The 27,321-nt window shown below is 32.9% G+C and overlaps 2 protein-coding genes across 3 annotated transcripts; both read right to left on the bottom strand.

Moving 5' to 3' along the window:
- Nucleotides 1–11,798: 11,798 nt before the first annotated feature.
- On the bottom strand, nt 11,799–15,698 carry LOC105347519 (uncharacterized). The gene is made up of 2 exons (XM_034451015.2): nt 15,427–15,698; nt 11,799–12,820 (listed from the first exon to the last, which is right to left on the bottom strand). The coding sequence occupies exons 1-2, from the start codon at nt 15,601–15,603 to the stop codon at nt 11,951–11,953; spliced, it is 1,047 nt and encodes a 348-aa protein (XP_034306906.2). The 5' UTR covers nt 15,604–15,698; the 3' UTR covers nt 11,799–11,950.
- A 3,873-nt stretch (nt 15,699–19,571) lies between these two features.
- Nucleotides 19,572–27,060, bottom strand: LOC105347518 (uncharacterized). Of its 2 annotated transcripts, XM_011456646.4 has the most exons (10): nt 26,859–27,059; nt 26,619–26,722; nt 26,470–26,524; nt 24,368–24,804; nt 23,510–23,740; nt 23,279–23,373; nt 21,537–21,734; nt 20,404–20,550; nt 20,158–20,329; nt 19,572–19,989 (listed from the first exon to the last, which is right to left on the bottom strand). In XM_011456646.4, the coding sequence occupies exons 3-10, from the start codon at nt 26,490–26,492 to the stop codon at nt 19,706–19,708; spliced, it is 1,587 nt and encodes a 528-aa protein (XP_011454948.3). In that variant the 5' UTR covers nt 26,493–26,524; nt 26,619–26,722; nt 26,859–27,059; the 3' UTR covers nt 19,572–19,705. The 2 variants fall into 2 exon arrangements, with proteins under 2 accessions (XP_011454948.3, XP_065936881.1); XM_066080809.1 differs by lacking the exon at nt 26,619–26,722 and having other exon boundaries at nt 26,859–27,060.
- Nucleotides 27,061–27,321: the final 261 nt, after the last annotated feature.

The following is a 27,321-nucleotide window of genomic DNA, read 5'->3' as shown; positions in this document are numbered from 1 at the left end:
TTTTTACATCGTTACCTCTAAAACCAATAAAAATACTAATGTTAGAAGAAAAATCAAATCCCGCCGAATACTGAAAAACCGATTTCAGTTTGTAATCATACGGATTTTATTTTTGGTATTGACTATTGAGTTACGGTAACATTTTTTGTGGATGATTTTTTTTATTTATTATTTTATGTAGTAAAAGCACCATTCCAACTGTTACTCAATTACATAAGAATTGATGACCCGGGGCTATATATGTTCTGAGCTGTAGCGACACAAGATTCTCGGTCGCACGTGGCGATTCAATTTTAAACACAGACTGACCGAATGAACAAACGGGTGGGAAAGTGAAACAAAATGTTACACATAAGAAGAAGCCACTAAAAATGATTTTCTACAGATCTTGATATCGTTTCGCCAATCAAAAAAAAAAAAAAATACCAGCGCGAGCTCCTGTCAGCGGGCCGGGAGGAGGGGGGGGGGGGCAGCAATGAGTTCGCTTCCACAATGAAACGTATACATGTAGAAAAACTACAGAAGTGATTAATATGTGACCGATAGAATCTAATCCAAAGTTGTTTAAAACTCATGTGAATATTCTTTTAAATATTCATCGAATGCCTCAACTCTGGACATTCTTTTATCGTGCTAGCACATACCGCAAACATGTAATATGAAACTTTGATTATAATTTGATTTGATTTTTAAACCACCTTGTACGCTCTCGTATACATCAATGCTTAATCAACTGTACAAGTAAAATAAATTTATCTTTTCATCTTAAACCAATATAATAGTTGAAAACATAATAATCCGTGCAAAATATGAAACATGAACGCGTGATAAGGTACATGTAGAAGATCACGAACCGACCGCGGATCACTTGTCCACTCGCGTCGGATCTCCTCAGCCATGTGCGATGGATGATCATCATTTAAATGTTTAATATTTTGGGGGGGGGGGGGGTTGTTGTTGTTGTTGATTTAAAACATTATTTGAACAGTTTATAAAATATTTTACATAAACAAACCAACCATTAATTTATGTCTGACGATGTTTCCGATTTGGAGTAATATCGTTCATTAATATTCATTTACACTCAAATTTAATTAAATACAAAATGGACAAACTTTTATAACATAAAATTAAAACAGTTCTTGTATTTACGGCTATATTTACTCAAACACGTTCATATGCATGGAAGTGTGCGTCTCGGTGTGCGAATCTTGTGTATTAAATAACCGCTATGTAGTGCAGCCGTGGCTGAGATCCTCGGCCGTGGGCGAACGATAGATTACGTAAAGGTACAACGCACAGACCCGCACAGCTCATAACCCAGGAAGCTTTGAAAAGATTGCAGTATAATGACCTTACTCTATCAAATAGAAGTTATTTATTTTAAATTTAAAACCCACAATTGATCTATGTCTATTATTGCTTTAGATTGAGAATGCCATTGCTTTTATTAATTAACTGAACGATTTCTTAATTGACACCCAATCGTTTAATCCATAAATATGTGTAATCAAAACGAAAACAATTCTTGAGTTTGCGGATATATAAACACATATATGAGAAACGCAACTCTCGTGTATTAGATAACCGCTGACCGCTAGGTAGTCCAGCCGCGACCATGGTGACCGATTTTCTCGGCCGCTAGCGAGGGAGAGCTTACGTAATGGTACACACACACACAGCTCTGATTCAAGGTAGATTTTAAATGCATGGAGTTTATAACTAAAATGTAATGCATATATAGATGTTTTTAATTCCATATTTTGTGGTTTACTAGAAAAGAAAAAGTTAACAATGATTATGTTCCAAATCCCATTTTTAAGCATTGTGCATTATAAAAACTTAACAACAATGACTTAAACTCCTAAAAAAAAAAAAGCACGTATTCTAAAAAAAAAAATTCTTATGAATTAATGCCGTTTGTATAAACCAGCATACTTTCTGCAGTAACTTTATGCCAGTTGTACGCGCAAAGACTTTCGCTAACTTGTCAAGTGAAAACAGGTACATGTTAACATGTAAAGCTTGTTACACTCATACTACACAAATCACTTACAAAATAACATTGTAACGACCTTTATGAGATCCCAACAAACAACTTTTCCAGCGACAGCCATATCAAAATCCTAACCGTTTTTGAGTTATTAAGCAAAAACTTTTAGGGGCCATTGGTCCTTAATTTAAGGGGCCAGCCCTTTTTTATTGGTGTCAAATGAGAGCCCTTGATATTCTGCACAACTTTTATTCTACATGTTTTAACAAATTATTTTTTGTTTAAAAGATACAAAGGAAAATATGACTAAATTTTCGCACTCTTCCGAATCCTGTTTTTTAACCCCCTACCTTTTCCTAAATAAGGAACGTAATCAAAAAACGAAAACCGATGTATACAACTTCAATGTCTTTGTTATTCAAATTCGTTGGATTCTTATTCCCTGCTATCATAGTCTCGGAGCCTTTGTCTGGAAATCAAAGGCCCCAAAAAATTTTAAAAGGGGAATAACTCGTTAACGGAAAGGGAATTCTAACTTTTATGAACTGATGAAGATAGTGTTTTGTAAAGTACATTAGCCCTGAAAATTTGAGCAAAAACCGTTCAGAAATGAGCACGATATGAAGCCTCAAAGTTCGCGTCTAGGAAGAAAAAATAAGAATAATCTTAACCCGCACAATAATAGAAAGGTCTTCCGTTGGAAACGGAAGACCTTAATAAGTTAATTTTTCCGTTTGGGGTATTTTGAATCACATGTGTACGCTATGTGTACATGTACATATAGATTAATAGCCATATAGATAAACACTTTCAGTGTTGAATTTTTAAAAGATATTTTGTACATGCAAAGCAATCCAATGCAAGGGCTATTAAATTCGAACAATGTACATACGATAGGGATCGAACTGATACTGGTTCTGCTTGTTCTACAAACAGCGAATGAAATGCGAAGTATTAGGGTGTTATTTTTTAAACAAATAAGTATTGCTCTCTTAAAACCTTGCATTACTAAACAAAGTATTTCATCGGAAGCATTATTAGTTACCTTAGCTGCATATATGTAGCTCTCCTTCTGGAAAAATTGAGTACCATCCGAAATTTTTCATAGCAATAGCTTTCCAAAAATCTTGCCTGACTACCCAAATTTATTCAATGAAGGCATGCATGTATCAATTAGACTATCTTATAAGAAATGAAATTTAATTTTCGCTGCGGATCATAAATTATTAAACTGAACGTGCAGAGTTTAGAAGCAATTTCAATCTTTTTCTTCGATCGAGTGCATGTACCTGTATATCACTGGAAATTAAATCATTTCATTATTTTAAATCATTTTAGGAATGTACATGTATCGAATAATCTCAAACAGCCAAATTGAAAATTGAATTTGTTTTATATTAGATGCAAAATCAAAGATAATTTGTTATTTCTAACCATATAGGAAAGGATATTCAAACACGTACATGTAGCATCGTTATTTGAAAGTGTGTGTGTGTGGGGGGGGGGGGGGGGTTTAGGTGGGCAGCTTCTTTAAAAAAAAAATCTTGACAAGGAATTTAAAAAATGGGGAATTTTGAAAATCCTAATCCGTAGGTGGGAGGGGGTATTTACATTTTAACTTCAATTTAATTCAATTAGAATTACTTTATTTTTTGGTTCCATTTATTACATGCTCCGACAAAAGTGAAAGATCCATGATATCTCTATTTATTATATGACCAGTTAAGAAAATAGAGTGGGTAAGACCATCTACACATCATGTGCTCTGGCCTAACTTGGACTCGCCCGCTAATCGGCGAGCCAAAATTATGAATGAGACGTATTATGGCGCGAAGTCTTTCTTTACCATTCACGCAACAGCTGAGATCTCAGATAGATCCATCGGCATAGATCCACTGGGAGGGTGTCAACTAATAACTACATATATTATACTTTGGATTGAATGTTTTAGAAGAAATCTATCGAATTAACATACACACTTAATTGACTAGCAATTGTTAGATGTACATTTACATTTGTACACGCGAGTGAAACCCTTTTCCAGATGAATGAAATCGCCCAATTGATCGAAAATCGGGTCACACGTACCCCACTTCGGCGAATTACTTGTACGTACGTAGCCCCTCCAGTAAATATTCCAATTATATGAATTTATATTTGTTTTAATTAATCCAAACTGATGATTCTTTGTTAATGATGATAATCCAACACCAACTATTACTTACATTGTACTACTTAGACAATGTGTATCATCTTGCGATGACACCTCCCTCTTTTTTTTTGACCTTTCAAATATGGCAATCTATTTTTAAATCAGGATTACACACGTGCAATGTGAAATGCCCTTTTAATTGAACACTCTTGCTCATTGTGCTTATTACATCCCATATAACGTTTTCATCAATTATGAATATAAATGTTGACACATTAAAGATGCATCCTCAGGCAATTATTAATTCAAGCTTGTGGGCCCCCCCCCCCCCACTTTTTCTCACAGCAACTAATTTTTTTAAAATTTGCTTATAAAAAATTGAATTATCAAGGATGTAAAAAATTTATATAACAATAAGGAAATTAGGATTGAAATTGGGAGTTTTTTTTTTTTTTTTGCTTGTCAAGATTTTTTGGATGAGTCTGCCCCCCCCCCCCCACACTTTCAAAAAGGATGCTACGTGCCTGCATAAAGATAACAACATTCAAGGGCCTTCCGTTATTTTCAAGCCATGATAAACATGATAAAAAGGACTCTCAAAATAAGAAAATAGACGCAAAGTAAACTGCATTCATGGCATATGTTCACATTGTATGATGTGTCTCAAAATTCCTATTTTGGACTCGTCCACTATAACTACGAAAAAATTAATGAATGAGACATCCTGATTCTGGCGCGGAGTCTTGTAAATGAAATTTCCATTGATCTGAATGGATTTTTCCGTGAGGGTCGGGGTACTAGGTATAAAAACAAATTTAATCGTTCAAAGTTTTGAATTGTTAACAACGATATATCAGATCGAATGTTTTAGAGCGATTTATAAATCCAAAATACAGTCATTTTTAATCTGTTGACGCGTGAGCATATGTATTAAGTAGGCGGGCATCCCTACACCCTATTAATTGAAGACAAATGAAATCGCGTCCAGCAGAACTCCCTGGCATTTTAGTGTTTGTTATTATAAATTTATGATTTTGTTTGTTAATAACAATTCAACATCAATTATTAATTAACAATGTACACTCTAGTACGCTTATACACAGTTTTGTTGCGATGACCCCCCCCCCCCCCCCCTCCCCGGACATTATACCTATTGTTAAATCAGGATTACACACGTGCTTGCATGTGCAGAAGACAATCTGGAACTTAACTGATAACTATATCATCTCTTTGGAGATTTATTTCTCCGTAAGCAAATACGTGTAGTAACTGATACATGCAATTGTGAAAACCATAGAGGAATGCATAATCTGCGCATAATAACTAACTGCTTGATGCAATATTTCTTTTTTCCAACATGTTTTAAGTCAATGATAATATGAAAATATATGCTTGACTTCATATCGGAAATTACTCATTTTCTTTATTCCCCTTTTCAATAAACAAAACAAACCAACAGACCAAATTGATCCAGATAAATAAATTATCAAAAATAAACCTAAAAAACAAACTACACTTTCATCCCTCACCCACAATATTGCCTTTTCGATATTTGTCATCGTGGTAGATCCGTGTAACAATCTATTAAGTAGGTGCTTGCACGACATAGAACCGGCCCTTGCTGATCAACGTTTTCATTAACACATATAAAGGAAAAAAAAATATTTAGATTTTTTCTTGGATTTATTTTGATGTAAATAAAAAAGAGAAGAAATTAGTTCTATAATATATATGCGATGTAAATCTTTTTTCCACGCAATATTTCGTATAAAACAACGAAGAGTAGTATCTTGAAACTTCATTCAAAATTTGATTAGACCTTTAAATTGTAAAATGCTAACATTGAAAATTGTGCCCGATTTCTTTTTTTTTAAGATAAAACTTTATTTAAAAAACTGATTCTTTGAGACAAAATAAATAAACATAATCAGTTTGATATTCTCTAAGTGCAGTTCTGTAGCTCTTAGTCTGAAAAAGAATCGGATGGACGACCTAGGACCCAGATCGTCCATCCAAATTTCTTGAATATTGCCATTTCTTTCGTACGCGGACGCATGTTGGCCGAATACTCACCAAGACTAAATGGTTCGTATTTTAAGTTTTAACTGCGTTTAAAGGTAATATTGGAATTCCGATAATTTTGAAAATGATTAATTAAATAAAAATGGTTAAAATTACCGTCAAATTACCGGCATCGGCCTTCCCCATGCGCGAATCAAGAAGAGTAGGGTGAGGGTTCCAGACCCCACCCCAACCCCCGCAAAATTTCTTTCCATTACATGTACAATATAAAATTACAAAAATATGCCTCGGACATCCCCAGGCAAACTCAAATAACCGTCAGACACTCAACCCCCACCCCAGGAAAATTTTTCTTATCTGCGCATGCCCCCTCCCCCCCTCAAAAAACAAAATTATTCTTCAGAACCCCCTGTAAAATTTCCAGGATCTCCGCATACATTCTAAAAGATTCATTGGCCCTTGCTTTCGATAAAAAAATGCGAGTAAAATGTTTGGTCTTTTTACGTTCATACCGGGCATACCCACTGTGTGATTATAATCGTCGTCCATATTCTGTGTATATTGAGTCAATTATGATGATTCGATAAGTTTCTCAAAATAAAATGCACATGCAAAAAAACAACATGCGGCGAATCAAACTTCAGACAACTTTTAAAGATCTGTATTTGCTTATATACATGTACTTTGTTTCTTTTACACAGTGTTTATACATCTAATATTGCACCATGGTCAGGTATCAATTTTTATATTACGTCACAAGTATGACGCAGCTACGACGGAAGACCTAATCGTTGCTTGCAACGAGCTCGTCTCTAGTTCTGTTATGCTTTTATTTTCATGCTTGTAGTACAAAAGGGTGATGTGGGGGGAGGGCGGCCCTCACAAGAAAACATTTTTTTGAAATTTACATATTTAAAATTGAATTATTATGGAGTTTGCCACCCCCACCCCCTTCACCTTTTTGGGTATATGTAAAGAAATGGAAATAAAAATAAGGAGATACAAGTAAAACTAAGTAAATAAACTAAGTAAAATTAGTAAAACTAAGGTTATACGTAGGTATATTACACTTATAGTATAATGCTGTCATTTCCTACACATATCAACATGTATCTTAATCTATGGGAAAAGGTTAAAAGGTGTTTATTTTCATGATCAATATTTTCGATGCCAAATATTTCAAAAATTGGTTTTATCGGAACTCTAAAGGTCGTGATTAAAAAAATCTTCCCGTTTTTACCTCCACAGTTTAAATGAGTTCTTATAATTAAGACTTTCTAAAGTCTCTTACCTCTTACATTCGTAATTTTTTTTAAAGTCTACCAAATCCAAAGCAGATTTTCCGATGAATAGAATTTTACTTTCGTTTTGAAAAATACAACATGTTTTATCTCATACGTGTGGTGTATATTACCCATGTGAAAAACCTTTGCTTTGTAAAACGGGTGGTGCTTTGTCAAATACTTCCGGTCCGAACTATTTTTGACACAAGTCCTCGCTTCAGTGCTTCAGTGACATATTTTCGAATATTTGCTCGCTTCAATGGTTCAGTGACTTACTTTCGAAGATCTGCTAGTACTTTTAACAAACTATATATATATACTACCAAAAAATGATATAAAACTTTCATAAGATTTTGTCAAGGATTTAAATAACAGTTATGAAGGAAAACAAATAACTGTGTAGCATAGACTGTAGGACTGGGATTTTACAAAGTTATACAAAAACGTAACCGAAGATCTTTTTTGTCGATATTAATGATAAGTTTACCCCCCCCCCCCCCCCCGCACACACACACTTTCAATATGCTTCCGACGCCACTATGTAGTTTACAAAAATGCAAATCATGTAAACTATCGAGGACTTCATTCTGAAGAAGCGATGAAAACAGAACGCTTTAGTTATGTTATATACAAGAAATTACCGAAATAATGTTTCTTAAGACCTTATTCTACCACAAATAAGCATCCTTATTTAATATTTTTGATTTCGAATCATTAGGCTAGCTAATGTTTATATGAAACATCAACAACTTTTCCTCGTTTAAGATCGAGTCAATTCAAACTAACGAGCATTTGTAACTTTGTATATGTCAACAAACTTGATTATTCAAGTTTCTGATCAGTACTTCTATTTAATCAGGTGAGTAAGCTCTAAGAAAAAATTATTAAGAGCTAACAATTTATTACAAGGTTAATTTTATTGAAACCTTACATTAAAGCAGTTAGATTTATCTCCGAAAAGACGTACTAAATTGTATTGCGCAAGGTCACAATAACCGCATAACACAACGTTCCATCATCGTTTTTAATTCAATTCGGGTCAAATAAGAGACTGTCTCAAAAGCGTTATGATATAAATTGTATTGTATGATATAAATAGAACGTCTTTAATTATGTGATTTTTTATTTGCTTTATCCATCACGTTGAAAAGGTTTTATTCGCTCGGCAAGCCTCGCGAATATATACACCATTTCAACTCGTTGGATAAAGCAAATATAAAATCACACAATATAGATATCCTCTATTTATCTCAGAGTAAGTTCAAATCACCGGAAAAGCAATAAACGTTATCATCGTTTTATTTAATGACGTTCATTTGAACAGCGTTTAACGTTTGTGACTTTCAAGATTACGGTCAGGCCACAATCGTTAATACCGTTGTTTTCCGGTGAGGTTGCACTCGAACAGCGCTCAACGTTTGTGACTTCAAAAGAATAATCATACGATGAGCATCAAAACAGCCTTTTGTTGGTTTGAATACCGTATTCTGCATTTAATTAGCAAACAAAATATTAAAAGAATATAGTGTGTTGTTTTTCAATAGTGCTTTTCAAATTTTTTTTCTGAGATCTCACGATGAAGCTTTTTCATTTTATTAGCTATAAGATCAAAGGTTGAATGTTGTTAAGAGGTTGAACAGACTAGTCGGGACCCGAAAACGGAGTCAACTCCCAAAACGGAGTCTTTGGCTCCATCATGCATTGCGATAAAATGTCGTTTCTAATGTAAACAACGTGTAAGTTATGCCCCTAAGTTCTTTCCTAATTTCTAAAATTGCCCCCCTCCTCCCCCCCAAAAAACACGCCAGAAATATATTTTTAATTTTCAAAAACATTTCTGAACGTGTTTGTGTCATATTTATGTCATATGTTCATAACCGTTTACTTTTATTATGGAAAATTAATTTTCAAAATGAAAATTTCACCCATTACATAGCATAACTTCGATTGCGCACAGCTATTACTGTTTTGAAATAAATTAAACGCTTGAATATGTGTGTTTATCATTGTTTGTTAAATGTATAGTCTCATTTTAATCATTTTCAGGCTAAATTATTCATTTATCTTGATAAAATATGTATTTAACACGAGTTCCTAACATCGGAAACGCTGCGAGCGATTATAATTGTTTTGATGATATTTATCTGCTAAATTTAAGAGTTATTGTATCTAGAGTGACAATTTGTTTAATTTTCTAGGCTTTGAAACAATCAATCCTATACTTTCAATACAAATAAGACGTTTTTAATCATCGCTAGAGCAGCCAATGTTTGTTAGTAATCGTAGCTCTTTTCGTTTACGCATTATCAAATTGTATATTTGGTGATTTTAAATTGTAACACAATACGAAAAAAATAAAATTGAATGCAATTTACCTTTTAATAACGATAGAATTACAAAAATATCACGTTTTAAGCATCGTCCAATCATCCAATCGAGGATAAATAACTTTTTTAAAAAAACACAAATAAACCCCTATGTCGTACAAATACGATTGATAGTAAATTATTTCCTGGATCTTTTGAAACAGGTTAGAAGTCTGCCAACACATACAGCACTTTGCAAGATTTCTTGTGGACCCAACGTGCACGTTTTCATCGTAAAAAGCCAAATTTCGTACAAGTGCGCATGCGTAGACTCCCAAAACGGAGTCCAAAGCTGGTGACTCCGTTTCGGGAGTCTGTCTAGACTGTTGAATGTTAATCGAATGTTGAATGTTGATCAGCTCATCATTTTGAAGTTGATGAATTTCCTTAATAAATATCTTTATATTTTGTTATTTTATTGTATTATTAATAAAATTTGAAAGTTAAAAAACAGATAGATATTTCCCTAATTACGACATTTTATTATGATAATGACATTTTTACCGACATAATATTGGGCGCACGGTTGATGTGACCGGTCAGCAGAGGATGCTTACTCCTCCTAGGCACCTGATCCTACCTCTATCTTTTTGGAGGTCCGTGTTGCTCTGCTTTGAATTTGTATTTCGTTTTATGGATTTTTGAGATGTTGACGGTTGTTATTGTAATTTTTTCATATAGACTAACTTTTTTCCGCGAATCGCGTAAATAAAATAATTAAAACATATACCAGAACAAAGATAGTTTAGGTGCTCGCAAAAACGAGTTCATTTCTTCTTTGTCTTATAGAAAAGAATAAGAGAATCGACAACGAAACAATGTCGGGTAAAAATGAAAAAAAGGGACAACTTATTTAAGGCGACGAAACTAATTCGCTTTGCGCTGACATATCGCGCATCTATAAGAAATTACCTTTAATATCCACAATTTTCTTAGGAGAATGATGTCAAGTTATGTAGTGAGTTTTATTTTTGCTCAAGTTATGTACAAGCATTTACAAAGCTTTTTCATTAGCTAGTGAACCAAGCATTTGAATTAAAACCTGCTTCATTACTGGTATCTAAAACAGAGTAAAACCACCGCCATGATTATGTTTCTAAGTATTTTATGATGTACAAACACTCTAATAGTTGTGTATGTTTCGTAATTCAACCTTGAACTGATGTAAAAAACTTTTTTTGAGATCCTGCATTGAAGCAAAATAACAACACACCGCATTTCGGCAGGTGCCCCCGTAAAACGAAGTTGATGACAGGGTCATTTCTTAAATGATATCAATTTAATATCATCATATTAGTATCAAATTTTATATATATATATATATAAGATAGAAAATCTACATCAGAATTTTTTAGAATTATTTTCCTCTTTCACAAACCGCTTTTCCCCAGTATTTTCAACTTAAAAATGAGGAGTTATCCAAAAAGGACTGTTTGGGATGGTCCCTACTAAAAAGCTAATTCGATTGATATTAATATATTTTTATAACTTTAATCCATATGAAATTTTCAATTAACTATTGAAGAAATGGGTCCGCCATACAGTCTCTAAAGGGAAATGCATATATTTAATAATCAATCTTTAATTCATAGTTTTATAACAAATTTCTTGGCATTTTAAAGACACCTCAACCGACAATCAAACAACAAATGGAAAATAAACTTTAAATAATTATAAAATTTGAGAAAGGTTCCTATGACCTTTGTGTGAGGATATGAGGATACTTCCAGAATAATTCCACTATGTGTTTAAATATTTTTTCTATGTTTAACTTTAAACCCTTCTTTGGGTCTAAATATTGGTCAGAGGTCACAGTATTTACAATTTAAAATCTACATTATCTAAGTATGGTAGTATAGTAATATAAAAATACGGCAACATTTTTTCACAGATTTATCTATTTAAATTCTTCACAGTTGAGCAAAACAGCTCGCTTGAGCCATCTTTTTAGGTGAATTAATGAAAAGTCATAAATTGCCATGGATAGGTTATGACAGGTTTATTTAGAATGAATCTTTTGCACAGTTCAAAACAGTTTGAAAGGAACGTGCAGTGATAGACTAGACTGTATTAGAACTCGTAAAAAACATCATCAATTACAATGATCAATAGTTTTTTGTAGCAAATACTGATGTTATATGTTTTCAAAATGCAAAACATATGAAAATACAAGTACAGTCGACATAGAAATACTTTGAAGAGAATTTGCAGATGAGGCAGGTGTGTCTTGGAGGCATTCACACACACAAGTCTTGCCAACACAGGAGTGACAGACACAAGGTCTGGCATTTTCGTTTGGAAACTGGCTTTGGAATTCAAGAAATTGTTTGCACATCTTGGTTTCGGTATCTGAGGTGGATCCACCTTGACCTGAAATAATAGCTGGATCTACCTCTTCTCCACTGTCTGGAGTGGCAGGTCCCCATGGTTCCAATTCAGTTGGCTCCAGAGGTGGGGTGGGATCACCGGGATTAACGATGGGATCTCCTTTACTCATCTGGTTGGTAATCAAAGAATAGCCAGGTTCAATGTCGGTGTGACCAATCGCAATGTCTGCACATCCATAGAATTGTTCCTGATTTCCACAGCCTATACACCCCTTGTTTGTTGTTGGATCCACTCCCCAGCTGTTCCCTGTGTTATACTTCCATTGTAGAACACAGGCCTGACACCTAACACCATCTGGAAGCTGTAACTTTAACTTGTATTTCCCAGTTGTCGTTACTGGGTATTGTGTACTTTTTGACTCGATGACGGTTAACAAAAAATTATTCAAACACTCCTCTGAGATCCGCTTTCTTGGATCATCATTTGGACAAAGTCTGAATTCCATGTAACCCTTGTGTGCTGCTGTAATTTCTACCATCACTGGCATAATGGCACCAATGGTTGTTGAATGAACAATGATTCCATTAGCATACTTTCCACCAGGCTCATTGTCCAGGGGCCCCTGGAATGGGTCCCCACACACCCCACAGCGTCCTTTATTAACCTCATATTGAATCTGCAACAGAAAATTATTTTGTCTGTATTATATTTGTCATCAAGTGCCTTTACTTTACCGTGAGGATGTTTCAAGTGATGAAGTTTGATGTATCACACAGAACATTCACTACTGTTTGGACTTTCATGTTATAAAGTACTGGTGTGCTTGCACTTAAGGCCTTTAATGCGCACAATTCTGAGAGTCAAGAGCTCACTTCCCAATATCATGTAGAGTGGGGTGTATGACATATGTACCAGTACATTAAAGCCCATCAAAAGAATTACGCTATCTTTCACTTATTTCACTAGCTTTACTTACAGTTGACCTCCTAACATGTTTTGGCCTCTTCATCACAGAGACCTTAACCTAGCACGGCGAGAGGTTGCAAAGCCTGCTCCGTAAATCGAGGTTTAATAGCAACATGGATATGTAAAACATTAGTGTAAAATTGAAAGTATAATCAAAGGTTCTAATGGCAAAACAATTGTTTTAGTCGTGGCGAAGCCATGTTGGCAGCCATTTTGTTCGACAACGTAAACTCTAATCATTATATGACTGACGCCTGCGATGTTTACTACTCTTAAAATCGATTAAAAACTTTGGAAGGTTTTAATCGAAAGTAGTATAAAAAATAAAAACATTTTAATGAATATATTTATAGATCAAAACCAGATAAGTTTCAAATTTGCTTTGATTATAAAAAAGATTACGACTTCAATGTAGTTTTTTGTATTTCTTATCAAATTTAGTAGATGGAAATATAAACTAGGAACATCAAGACACCGATCGTTTAGATACATAATAAAATATTTTATTTTTTTACGTTGATTAACATATGAGATTATTTATCATTCAAAAAGAACGAAAAATAACGGAATCACGTGACTTTTATCGCCTTATTCCGAAAACAAAACTTGTTTTACCTATGAAATATGACGTCACTATGTAGACTAATCATGCGACGTGTTGCTTAGCTTTGGCATAAGATTTGAATTAATCAGACGAATAATTATTCATTTTTTTCAATTGGATTTTATTCTCTTCTTTACAAAAATCAATCTTAATTGTTCTTTTTAAACCAAAAACATCTGCGCCTTTTTCCCTTTTTGTATGTTTTTGTCTTATTCTGTTAAAATATAGTTTAAAGATTAAACGGCGAGGAATTGCAAGCAATTTCGGCATAATCACAACAATTTTATGCATAAAAGTTATGTAATTTAATTTATAAATGAAATAATTTCAGGACATGAATACTAATTAAAACAGTGACACGAGGATGAAATGAATAGTGAATAAATTGAACGTGGTTAAAATAAAAACAAAATTAGTTTTTTTTTTTTTGTTTTTTTTTTTTTTTAATTTCCTCATTTGATTTACATTTGTTCTATTGTCAGCATATCAAATAAATATATTTCAGCTATAAAAATATCCTGCCGAAGTGGTGACAAACACGCAGTTTCTTTTCTTGAATTGAACGTGGTTAAAAAAAAAATTAGCAGATTTTTTTTATTTCCTCATTTGATTTACATTTGTTCTATTGTCAGCATATCAAATAAATATATTTCAGCTATAAAAATATCCTGCCGAAGTGGTGACAAACACGCAGTTTCTTTTCTTAAATTGAACGTGGTTAAAATAAAAACAAAATTAGTAGATTTTTTTTATTTCCTCATTTGATTTACATTTGTTCTATTGTCAGCATATCAAATAAATATATTTCAGCTATAAAAATATCCTGCCGAAGTGGTGACAAACACGCAGTTTCTTTTTAGTATCAGCAAAAAAAAAGTTGGAATCTTTAAACATAATATACAATAACACTGGCCTCGCACTAGAATCAAAACTGCTATCTCATGGGATAAAAAAAATTACAGCTTTGGTGGATGGCTTTATGTACGCATAACTAAAGACAAGAATTTCGCTCTTATTTAGCATATTTAAGATATGAAAATAAACCTTACCCAAATGGTTATTGACAGCCAGTTATTATACCAGTAGGAGAAGAGAAAATGTTTGAACATTACATAAATAACTTGATATGATATGATTTTGCCCCGCCCTAGAGCCAAAACCCCTACACTAGGGGACACAAAATTTACAATTTTGTTAAAGGGTTTTATTGTCTTCCTTATCATGCAGTCATTGTTTATTCAGTGCCAGTAGAATTAAAGAACAAGATCATGAGTCAAAACCACTACCCTGGGGGCATAAAATTTAGAACTAATGTGGTGGATTTCATTGTATTTTGAAACATATGCATAAAGTCAGTATCAACAGATGTTATAATGGATTTTCATTGTCTGCTTTTTTTCATTTTTGCCCGGCCGGTATGGCCCTTGTGGAGCAATAGTTATTAGGTTAACCGTTAATGTTCCTTATACCCATAAAAGGCATCATGCCACATTGAAAAAATACTGGTCATGTATATTTCAAGAAGTTTGAATGTCAAATTGTAAACACACGTCGCACGACGACGGATGACGACATACGAAACTCAATTGCGATAGGTCATATAAGTTACTCGGGCCACCTAAAATAGTATTATTATTATAACCTTTTTAAAGTATATACTTTATGTATGTACGTACTCCACCGCAGTAGTCAACATCATATAAATGATTTACCTGTACTCCACCGCAGTACAATTGGTTATCATTGTAATTCGGCGGATTCCTGTAGCCATAGCGCCACATACTAGACCTGCCTGGGGGCTCAATCAACCGACCGTGTCCTGTCACCACCCCAACCAGACAGGCAGTCCCTATGGCGAGTACCAAGATCATCCCTCCCATAAAAGCCATTAGGTTATGGAATCTGAAATCGGAGTGTCATCAATCCATCCATACACAGACTGACTAAAGCTGTACGTTTGCATTATTTACATATACATGAATGTTTATTTACTTGACATAAAAACTTCATCATTTCCTGTAGTATAATGGTTGGTAGATTCTAATTTCCCATTTCACTCACTGACAGGATGTCGTGGGGGTTTTCCGCATTAGTCTACCTTCCAACTTAAATCACGTGTATGAAGTGTCGAATTGTGACAGTCATTAACACCTACTTAGAGTTTGGGGACTTCATCTAAGTACCACATACATGTACCAATTACACATCCCTGACTATAAGTCAGATTATATCTAAGTGTTTGGATTAAAAACCCTTGATTCGGGCTGACCTAGCTGACAGCAGGTCATCTTAAAGACTCTTTAAGTCATATCATGTATATTCAATATTTGACAAACTTCCAATTTCATGACTGGGCCAAAATCCCTGAAAATGAAGAAAAATGTCTTCATGTCATTAATGTCCTCAACAACTACTATATTTAATATAATTATATTATGTGTTTCCAAACTGAATTTTCACTTTTAGATTGTTTAACTAGTCTTATTTAATTTTATTCCGTGTTGGCCCAAACATCCAAGTTGAAAAGAGCATTATTACTACAATAAAACAATGAATTTTTACTTTAAAAACATACGACATAGAGTGTCTATGTACTTTCTGAATGACCCCGTATTTACTTTATAACTTTACTTTATAAGGTATAAATCTTATCTTAATAAAAGGAAGTTTAAATCTTGTTTCAATGTTTTAAATTTCTGTTTCTAGCAAAGTATAGTAACAACGAATTCTATGACAACTGAGATTTTCTTTTTTTTTTAAAGTTGAAAAAACAAACCTAGAGATAATAGCTATTTATATTATACAAAATAAACATGACATATTTTTATGATTCACAGTTTGTGTTTTTTTTTCTTGTAATCATTAAATGCTATACTATTAAAGTAATGTAATTCACCTAAAACCCATGACCTTAGTCTTGCATACTTTTATTTATACGTCATAGGATTAAAGATGCAACAAAAATAATATAAACACAACTGATTTGCATAATGTATGATCAAAAAGAAAATGCTAATTAGGTAGTAAATAACGGACGTTTCACCTGGAGTTGCCCACTAACTCAATATACAAGTAACATACTCAAGTTTTGTTGTTGTAACATTACCTGTAGATGTAGATGTAAATGTAACTTGAGTTCTTCAAGGAAAATGATATATCAGTATCGTTTTTTTTATGACTTGTGAAAACCGAGGACATATGCCTCTCAATGATCCCGGTCCATTGTACTTTACGTTAATCGATGATACTCAACAACCTTTTGTCACTTTTTTGCAATGTTTTTGTTAATTTCAACTGATAAAGAAAGAAAGACCAAACAGCTCACCTGAGTACTATAGCCCACACACATACCTGTCGAGAAATCTCATATATGCATTTAGTTAAGTTTCTTTCTGGAGTAAAAAATATTAAAGACCGCCCCATTCTTGCCAGAAAAGCTACAATTCTAGCTAAAACCTTCAAGATCATAATAGAGTACATGACCTGATATCAAAAAGGTGTAAGACTCTAATTGGAAGTAATTTTTTAATACTTGTATTTGTTAACTTTAAAGATAGATTTTATTTGTATATGTGTTTATAGATAAACGTAATTAAATTGGTTGGTATACATGCTTTTTTTTTTTTTTATAGAAAACCCCTATCCTCCATAACCAGGGGTAAGATAGAAATTCTCTATTTGGAGCAATTTCTCACTTCTCATGACTCATCTTTGTATTATTATCATAATCTGACATTTATTCAAAACAACATTTTATATGTACCACTTATCGGTGATTAGGGCAGATAATCAATACGCTACTATTAAAAAGTCTAATTGTTTATTAAGAAAGCTTAAAAACTGTTTAATATGTTTTGTTTTCTATAATAAAAAATATTTGTAAAACTGTTTTAATCACACAACGCCTTAATGACATTATTTTTAATAATTATCCACTGATATGAACAACCAAGGGAAGATAACTTCATTAACTGTTACACCCCCTCCCAAAACTCTTTCCAAATGCTCATACAATATCTTTATTTTGAAAGACAGCTTCATTCTTCCTGTTTTCAAAATATGTATTCAGTTCTTTCCTTGAAATTCAAGAGCAGAATAAAAAAATTAAAACTAATGCAACTATCCCCCTCAGCCATAACCCGTGTCTTAGGGGTCAGACAATTTAATAAAAAATGACAGCTAAATTTTTGTCTAATATGAAGTCAGTTTTCAATCTGTGTCAGTAGACATTAAGAATGTTTAGACATCACAAACATTAACACTATATAACCATTTTGGCCACATCCTACAGTAAGAACCCCTACCGTATGTTCTTTATAACTGTTTAGCCTTCTCTAGATTCTGAACCCCTACCATGGGCGACATTAAATTTACAATTTTGGTGGAGGGAATTATTGTCTTTCTTAGTATGCAGTCACTTTATCTTTACTACTATATTAAAATAATAGACTCGAATTTTTGGGCTTTAATACCGTTACATCAGAGGAGTACTGTCTTTTGTTTTATATATTTTAAATATCATTGGTACTTGGAGATTACCAATTTGTTTTTATCTTTTCCCAATGAAGCTTCGCTAATTAATAATCAACGAAAATTCCTGAAAAAAATTCCGGAAATCATCTGAAATTTATGGATTTTACAATCTTGCACATGCGCATTACGTTCACGCTAAATCACGGAAGGCTCTTAAGTGCATGTTTCCACAATATCACATTTGGGGTGTTTTCGTTTGCTACCTCCAGAACTGACCTGAACATCTACAGCAGATCTCCAATGTCTACTTGCTTTTGAAAAGAAGACAATGGAAATATATCGGACATATCCATACTGCAAACGAGCAAATTAGGATTACTCTTGCAGCTCTCCAATCGATCAAACGAATACACTCAGATAAACACAGAAACGTTTATACAAATACGTGTAATTTGCTTATATATTCTGTTCATCAAAGAAAATACGGGGGATAACTCTAACACTGCATTTACTAGGGAAAATACCAATAGTTCCGACTGTCAACATGGTGTGTCAATTTGATGCGAGTAAAAAACGTTAGTGAAAAGTGTCAAATTCTCCAAAAATATCAATCATTTTTAGATGAAAGGTATTTACAGCCTCAGAATTGTTTATTATGAATAATCTGACTGGTTTTTTTTATGCAACTTTATTAATTCCCTCCAAAATCGTTTCGAAGGAATTCTGCAATTTTTTGCTACATTACGGGTTTATGGGAGGCATTTTGATGAAGGTACAGTATATGGGGTGTCGATGTATCTATTTCGTAAATGTCTGATATTATATGCAATATCAATTAGTGCAGTATTCATTATTAGCAAAAGTAGAGAAGACGAATTTTAAACATTAAACGCAGTTCCACTAAATGACCATTTTGCACCCTGGCATAAAAACCCCTTCCCCAGGGGTGATTCATTTTTTCATACAAATTTACTGGCAAGTGTAGAAGATAGTTTTAATATAATATGAATAAATTCTCTACATTTATTGTTTTCACCATTCTAGAGCCAAAACCTCTACCCGGGGTATTTTGAAATTTACAATTTTTGTAGATGGCTTACTGGTCTACATAATTATAAATTCAGATATTCTTAGAGATGTGTAGAAGTAGAGAAATAAAAACATGAGGTCTTGCGGCAACATCACTCATCCATTTGTGAGATGGATAAAATGCTTTCCAATGAACACAAGGATGATGACATTTGTTGACAGCAATGACGTAAACGTGATTTTCTGTATACTACTACTATAATAATTTTAAATAAAAAGAAGTAATGTTACAAATGGGACTACTGTTTATTTTTGTTGATTAATATTCTAAAGAAAATAAAACAAGATTAGCATGTTTCTTTTTTTATCCTTTATTAAGCATAACATCATATATACTTTAATTAGAGTGCATCTGAATGAAAGTGAGTCGTAAAAGTTTAGTACAGATGTAATATGTGTACTTAGTAAGATTATATCTTTAATCAAAATCTATTGGTCAGACTGAAGCTCGTACTGATCTTCTAGGTAGTCATCAGCAAACACCAGAGTCTGTCTCATGGCTGTCAGAGCAACAATACTGACATTTGTTTGTAATTGAGTTTCTTGTTCGTAATTTTTGACCGGAAACACGTGACCTCGAGGAATTCCTATGACGTCAGCTGCTGTTTCTATGGCTTTTTTACAGGCTTGACTTTGATAGATTTTTCGAACATCTTCGTCAACCATAAGACAAACCTTGTCTAATTTTGTCAGGAAAACAACGTGTGGAATTCCTATGCAAAGGTAATAATTAAGTTAATAGGTACAAGTAAACAATGACTCTAAATCATAATATTTTCATACTCGTGTTATTTCATACTCAAGATGTATTGAATTTGGGCGTCGCATTATTATCTTTTACTTTATCACGATACAATTCGACTTTTAATTGTGTTTCAAACCTCTTTCAATCATCAAAGAACGAAAATGCATCAATTTTTGGGAAACGTTTCCTTTAATGACGTCAATGGAACTTCCGTCCACCACAAAAGCCACACAATGAATCTTATCCTGAAACGTTGGGTTAAGGACAACACCCAGATCTCTTTGGGTGGCATGTGCCATTGGGTTAAACTGAAATAATATATGACATAGTTACGTGGTAATTGTTTAGATAATGATGTTGTTGTAACAGTGAAGAGTCGTACCTTATACTGGTCTGATAAATGTCCATCCAGAAGAAGCGCCATGTCCTGCAGATGCATGGACATTTCTTCCTCTAATCCACGGGTGTCACAAAGCCGGAAATTCAGATAACCACTGGTTGCCCGGTTACGGATTCTATATTTCCGAAGCTAAAATAAGCATCAATTTAACCGATCAAATCATAAACATCGAGGAACTCAATAAAAGCTATACCAAAGTCAAAACATATGCTATGCAAATGTAAGAATCACAGTTGCTGCAGAAATAAGTCACTTGTAATGACAATAACACTGCACCTTTTCTTGTTCACCTGAAATTTCAAACTATTCAAATGTAAGTAAAACCCAGATAACAACAATTTGCTAACAACTAATGATTTAATATCTTTATTATATTCTTGACACCAAATCATTGAGACAGCAAATGTACAAATACATTATTTAAAAATTCTTTAAAAACACTGTCAACATTCAATTTTTTACTCGTTAGAGAGAATAAAAACTTCTGATGGAAGTGAAATAAATAACTGTGAAAACAATTTTGCTGACATTTAGATTTTAACAATTTTAATTGAGGATTAATATTGAGGATATAATTATTAGTTCCAAGGCAATGCATTTTTACAATAAAATGCAAATGATCATAACTTCAATCATCAAGTACCTCAAAATAAATCTTTAGTCTTATTTTCATGACATTTGCAATGCTGTCAATTTCACCAAATTTTTATTCCGCTTAGTTTTAGATTTTATGACCCAAGACATATGTTTCTGTATTTCAACTTTCGCCATATATTAACACTAGATTTGTATACTGTGGTTTTATTAATATTCAAGGACATCAATTTTCGGGGATAAAGTAAAATCACAGTTTCAAGGATACGTAAATTCGTGGCCAATGACCCTATCAATACAAAATGTCATTACAATTGTACTTTAATGAACATTTAATTTCGTGGATCAACTAAACAACGAAATCCACGAAAATTGGTATTCAACGAATATTGATGAAACCACAGTATTCATACTTTTTTTATGTATTAAAGATACATAATGATTATAAGAGTTGGTACGGTTGCAGTCTATGACATTCATATAAAATGACAGATGGTCGATGTAATCATTATTTCACTTACATCTGTAGTAAGACTGTGCTGCGAACTTCCGGCGCATGCGCGTGCAGATATTTCCCCACGAAAAATGGAGTTCAAAGTGTTGAAAAAACTAGACTTTCCAGCGTTGATCTGTCCTACCAGTAAAATATTGACCTCCGAGATCTTCATGTCAGGTAATGGCTTGTACCTGGAGACAAAGTCTTTCAATTGTTGAAAACTCTGTGAAAAAGGTTATGTTATGTAACTTGTGAGACGAGTTTTTTTAAGGTTGCAGTTCACTCTGCAAAGGCAACGGGAAAAAAATTACTCCAGAATACAAAGTGTATAGAAGTGACAATATTTTTTCAGTTCATGGGTGCTAAATATAGTTGCTAATTTTAATGACATCATAGAAAATAAATATACGATTGATCTCATTATATGTGGTGGTAAGGTTTTATCCAGTGAGTCACTATTCTATCCCAGATACTTTGCCAGGTGATATCTGGAAACATACAACAGTCAGATAATCATTATTTACTAAAATGAGTAATGAGAGATTCTAATCAGCACATTTATTAAATATGTTTTTATGTGTTTGTTTTCCCTATTTTCTACAGACTTTTAATGCAAAAGAACTTATATTAGTGCCATAATATCAAAAAACTATGTATGACGTCATCAAAGTAAAACAAAAAATATTTATTGAGTATTAACTACATCATTGTGTGTGTGTGTGTGTGTGTGTGTGTGTGTGTGTGTGTGTGTGTGTGTGTGTGTGTGTGTGTGTGTGTGTGTTATGAATATAATTTTTGTTTCCTTCAACGTACGAAACAAAATTTGATAATTTATCAATTTGTTATCGTCATTTTTTCCATTAACCATATACATGATATACATAAAATACGTAGTTTTTTTCGTTGTTCATCAATTTTTGAATCTATGAAAGTATTTTTTTTAATTTTAAATAACCATTTTGTATGAAATTTGATCGAAATTAGTTCGGTAAAGTTTTGAACGTTACCATCTTTAATTGTGAGTATCAATGCATCGTGAAGTGATTAATAAGATCTTTTAACTTATCAATGAAATAGTACAAATCAATTTTTTGTCAGTTCAGATAAACAAGATATCAGAAAATTTAAAATATACGACATGCAGTATAATCAGTAAGGTCCTATCAGAGGTGCATTTGGTCTTTACTTTAAGTTTTTTTTATCGAGTCAGCTTGGATAAAACCCGGATATTTGACATAAAAAATTGTTATCAAGATGTATTTACATATACCGAGCATGATTCCCCTATTTCTTACGAAAATAAATTCCAATTTATAGCTCTGTAGAAACTGATAAGAGTAAAATCTGCATGCTCTGTCGATCAATTGGTCGAATCATGCCTAAACGCAAGAAAAATCACGGACTGCAAGAAAAATTCATAGTGTTGTCGGACCTACATTCCCAAAGAAGACGATTTGGCTGTTTCCTTAAGCTAACGTTCTGATGAAAATAAACATTAATTCGATTAATTGCACTTGCTGATTACAATAGGTTTATCAATATGTTTAAAGAAAGATGTAAAAATAAACAACAAAATGCTTTCTTTAATTATTTATGTAGGTTATCAGGGTACCGATCACTACTGAAAACAATTTACATAACCCGTGTTAGATGGTGTTAGATGGTTAAGTATTTCTTCCTGCTTTGTCGCCACCTTCACATCCCACATGATTCACCAAATAACCTCTTTAATTGTATAAGTAAACAGCAAACAAAAGCAATCCTAACCTGCTCACTCCACTGAGGTGGTTCCCGCCATTGTTTGGATACTTCGTGTGTTGTATTAAGTTGTCTTAAATTTGATGCCTGTTGAATGACCACAGCTAGTAAAAAACCAAATAGTATATGCATCTAAATATAATAGATAGAGTTTTATCACCTAGTTAAAATTAATAGCACATAGTTTAAAATACCACAGAGAAAATTAGGACGATTAGTATACAAACAATTATATGATACCTTTCACTGAATAAACTTCTAAATCGGACACAAGCATATAGTTGATATTGTTCATATTCATATATTGTCCATCAGAGTTTACACCAAAATTGACTTCCCCATTAAGATTGAAGACTTGATTGCTGTTGTTTGCATGCGATGACCCATAGCCTGGAGAACATCGTGGATTCGAAGCATATGCTGTATTTTGGAAACTTATCAGATATGGTTGCATAAAAGTGTTGTCAATATCTAAAATAAGAACCAAAGTATAATGAGAAAAGCACTTTTAATTTGAATGATTTTTTTTTCAAATTTTACAGATTCAAATATTCTACCTCTTGACTTCTCTGAATCTTGCAAAATACAGACTGCATTTACATTTTTTGATCTTTTCGCCAATTTTAAAGTTTCTTTTTTTTTTTGGAGGGGGGGGGCAGATGGTTTTACTGTTTGTACAATAAATACAGTTTTAATGTATCAATTAATAGTCCTTTTTTATCTATACATCCATTGAACAAATTATATTAAGCGGGCGACCAGAATGGTAAAACTTTATTATACTCGGGTTTTGAACAGGTTATTTCGTAGTGAAGAAACCCATTAGTTTCATTCTTTGCTTAGTAACTAGTAATTCTTTATGTCCAAAATTACTTTTGTTTATTTTAAGTATATTTTCAGATACTGGACCGAGTTATAGTGTATGTCTTTCTTATAACAAACATCATCATTAAGATTAAGATACATAGTTATTTTTTAGCATAATATATAACTTCTGAACTGAAAAAAAAGTATTTTTTCTTTGAAAGGAGTCTTTTTTCTTCACCCATGATAAATGTTAATAGATAAATGATACTTAAGAACAATCAGTATCCTTACTTCCTTTCCACATTTGAAGACCACTGAAAAGATAATTTTGACCGCGATTCTGTGGCAGACGTATCATATCTCTCCCACTAACTTCTCCAAAAGTTGGTCCAAATAGATTGTGAGCAAATGCAGCCTTTGTATGATCGGTCAGAGGAAACATTCTAGGACTTTGGACGCTTTGGTGAGATAGAATGAATAAGAAAGCGTTTGGGTCATCGATGTAGTTTCCAGATGACGTCCAACTCTGAGACAGGAATCCTCCGTAAACAGTGGTGTCTGTGTTGTATAGTATGGTAACTGTGGGGCCTTCTCCGTCACAGATATCATGAAACGTACTTGAGCAACAGCCATCCCTGCTTATTTTGTACAGCAACTCAAATTGGCATTTTTTACCAATCCATGACGATAGTTGAGCTTTGTTGTCTTTGGTAAGGAGTGGAGTTGGTCTTTGAATTAAATCAAGAAAATAATTCACACTATTAACTATACATGATGACTTTCAAGCTTACTGACGAAATTGTATCAGGTATATTAAAACATTTCATGTCTTTAGTACTAGAACAAAAATTATCTATATTTTTCAATTTCACTTTTGAAAGTTAACGGCAGTATATGACTCCAGAAATCACGCTTCTAAGCAATTCTGTCACAATTTCCGTTTAACGTGAATCTTTATTGGGAGTCAAACTATTTTTTCCCATGTAAGAGGAAAACTTTTCATCGAGATTTTCCTTCTTCCTTTTACTTTTAATTGTTTAAAATACTCTGTAAGAGATATTTAATATAATTTGAAAATTGATACTTGATAATTAAACAAAATAAATTGTTGGTGTAGAAGGACGAACAAAATATTTACCCTGAAATTTTTATTGCATTATGATAATTACTTCTGAAAATAATATCTTATATAGACTGTGAGGTATGGATATTTGCCGCACGCTAGCGACGTCATTTCTGAACCCTTGGCGTTAATATGGTAGAACTTCATAATTTAGTCCTTTATTAATAACATATTGGCTAGGATGCTCTAATTACAGTTAACATTTTTTTCATTAGGTAACTAAATACTTCTTTTGTGATAGATGGAGTAGTTAAATGAAGAAGTATATTGGATTAGTAAATGTGCGATAAGTTCAAAAATTCATGGACGTTGCTTTGTAATATAGGTGATGATATAAGAACCCTTCATAGCGTATGTCTTTTAACTATCTAATTTCCTTATGAATATGACATATGCCTTTTTTAATATTGGAACTACGTTAAAGGTATCCTATTCATTTGCTCTCATGTTTACATTCATATATTCTATTACAGTTTCAAGTGATGTCTGTCGAGGCAAAACATGCATTTCCTCACTGTTAACATGCCCGACCTTTTTATTTCTTGTTCTGGAGAAAAAAAAAGACACCGCGTAGTTATCCGAAATGGACGATAGCGTTCCCCATTTTTTTTTTACCGTAAGAAAAAGTAGTTTTTATATCCGTTTCAAAATATTTTGCTGTTAGAAACATTTTTAAATTTTGAAGCATGAAATATATTCTTAAATATACACGTTAAAAAGACGTAAATTAATGACGTGCTAACGTGTCATGTGTACATATCATATTATAACATTAATATTAATTTTCACCAACATTTAATCAAATATTTAATTGTAATTGAAATTTTGATTCCGAAAATGCTGATGTATCATTTTATACAATACACCGTCTGTGAGAAGCGTGATGCATAGCGTGACAATACTTTTGGATCAACCAATGTACCTGATCTAAGTAAATCTAGGTAAGCGAGGTTGTGTTTTATGTATATTTTACACCGTATGTAACTCCATTAAATCAGATTCGTTTACTGGGTGGTGTGCATAACGTTAGTGTTGCGTAGATATATATTGTTAAAACTTTCGGTTACTGCATCAAATTAATATTGTATATTATATATTAATATCTTGTATTTAATACTAAAATAATCTGTTATTTAGAAAATGATATAATTTACCACATCCCTTTTCATAAATTGTAATGAACATATAACCTAGTTAAGAACTTTTCAAGCATTGTGAGATGAAATAAATTATTGTGATTAATCAGTATAATTATCAATACGAAACCCACTTCGAATGTTGTCCATACGCCATTACACAGAATTGCCGAAAAGTTGCTGCTCAATCTGAAACAGAATACAGCTATTAATGCATCATCAATAAAAATTACTATGAGCCACAACAAAACAAGTCATCGCGCACCATATGTTGTAATCTTACTGTCAGAAAAATTAGGAACATGTCCATCGTTTCCCGAAATTGCAACGTAGCTATGTTTGTTCTTCTTTAAGATCATGCCAAAGATAGGTTCTCTTCCGACCGCTCTGTCAATTAGTTTTGTTAATGTTTAACCGTTTTATATATGTTTAAAATGCAACTTTGACTTTTTTGTAAATAAATAAATATCTCTTATCTTTCCTTGTTCTTAAGAAAACGTTTTCTAGCTAAAATGGTTCTTACCTTAGTTTTATGTGTTTCACTTTCGTTTTAATTTCCACTCATTTCATGTCTAAAGCTTCTGGAATGTTCAAGTATCAATTTAAGATACGCTCTGATAACCATTAATTAATATTGGGCAGGATGTGTACACAAGTCTGATGACGTTTAAAGGGTTTCCCTTAAATGATTATTTGTTTACTATTTTAAGCCATAAACCTTTATAATATCGGCAAACGGAATGCAATGTGCAAAATGACAAATAATTTATGAGAACGTTGGTTTATGAAATTCCTACGTCTGGGAAATGGCTTTAGCTATATATCAGTTGACTTTTTACATCCCTTTAATTCCTTTTAAATAAAAGACAAATATGTTTATACCATTACAAATTATTACTTGATTCATTTTTTAATTCAATGTGTTGCAATATCTCCTTTACAATTGCATTTTTATAACTACATGTATATATTTTAATTTGATCAGT

Source organism: Magallana gigas, chromosome 4, assembly GCF_963853765.1.
Source record: "Magallana gigas chromosome 4, xbMagGiga1.1, whole genome shotgun sequence".
Classification (NCBI taxonomy): Eukaryota; Metazoa; Mollusca; class Bivalvia; order Ostreida; family Ostreidae; genus Magallana; species Magallana gigas.
The sequence above is the reverse complement of the archived record's forward strand: the minus strand, read 5'-3'. Positions and strand labels throughout refer to the sequence as shown.

Coding starts and splice junctions, on each gene's coding strand:
- LOC105347519 (XM_034451015.2), bottom strand. CDS start 15,603: ATGGCTTTTATGGGAGGGATGATCTTGGTACTCGCCATAGGGACTGCC. Junction 12,821..15,426: donor TGTACTGCGGTGGAGTACAG/GTAAATCATTTA, acceptor TTTCTGTTGCAG/ATTCAATATGAGGTTAATAA.
- LOC105347518 (XM_066080809.1), bottom strand. CDS start 26,492: ATGGCGTATGGACAACATTCGAA. Junction 23,374..23,509: donor AGAAGTTTATTCAGTGAAAG/GTATCATATAAT, acceptor GTTTTTTACTAG/CTGTGGTCATTCAACAGGCA. Junction 21,735..23,278: donor CACCTCAGTGGAGTGAGCAG/GTTAGGATTGCT, acceptor CCTTTTTCACAG/AGTTTTCAACAATTGAAAGA.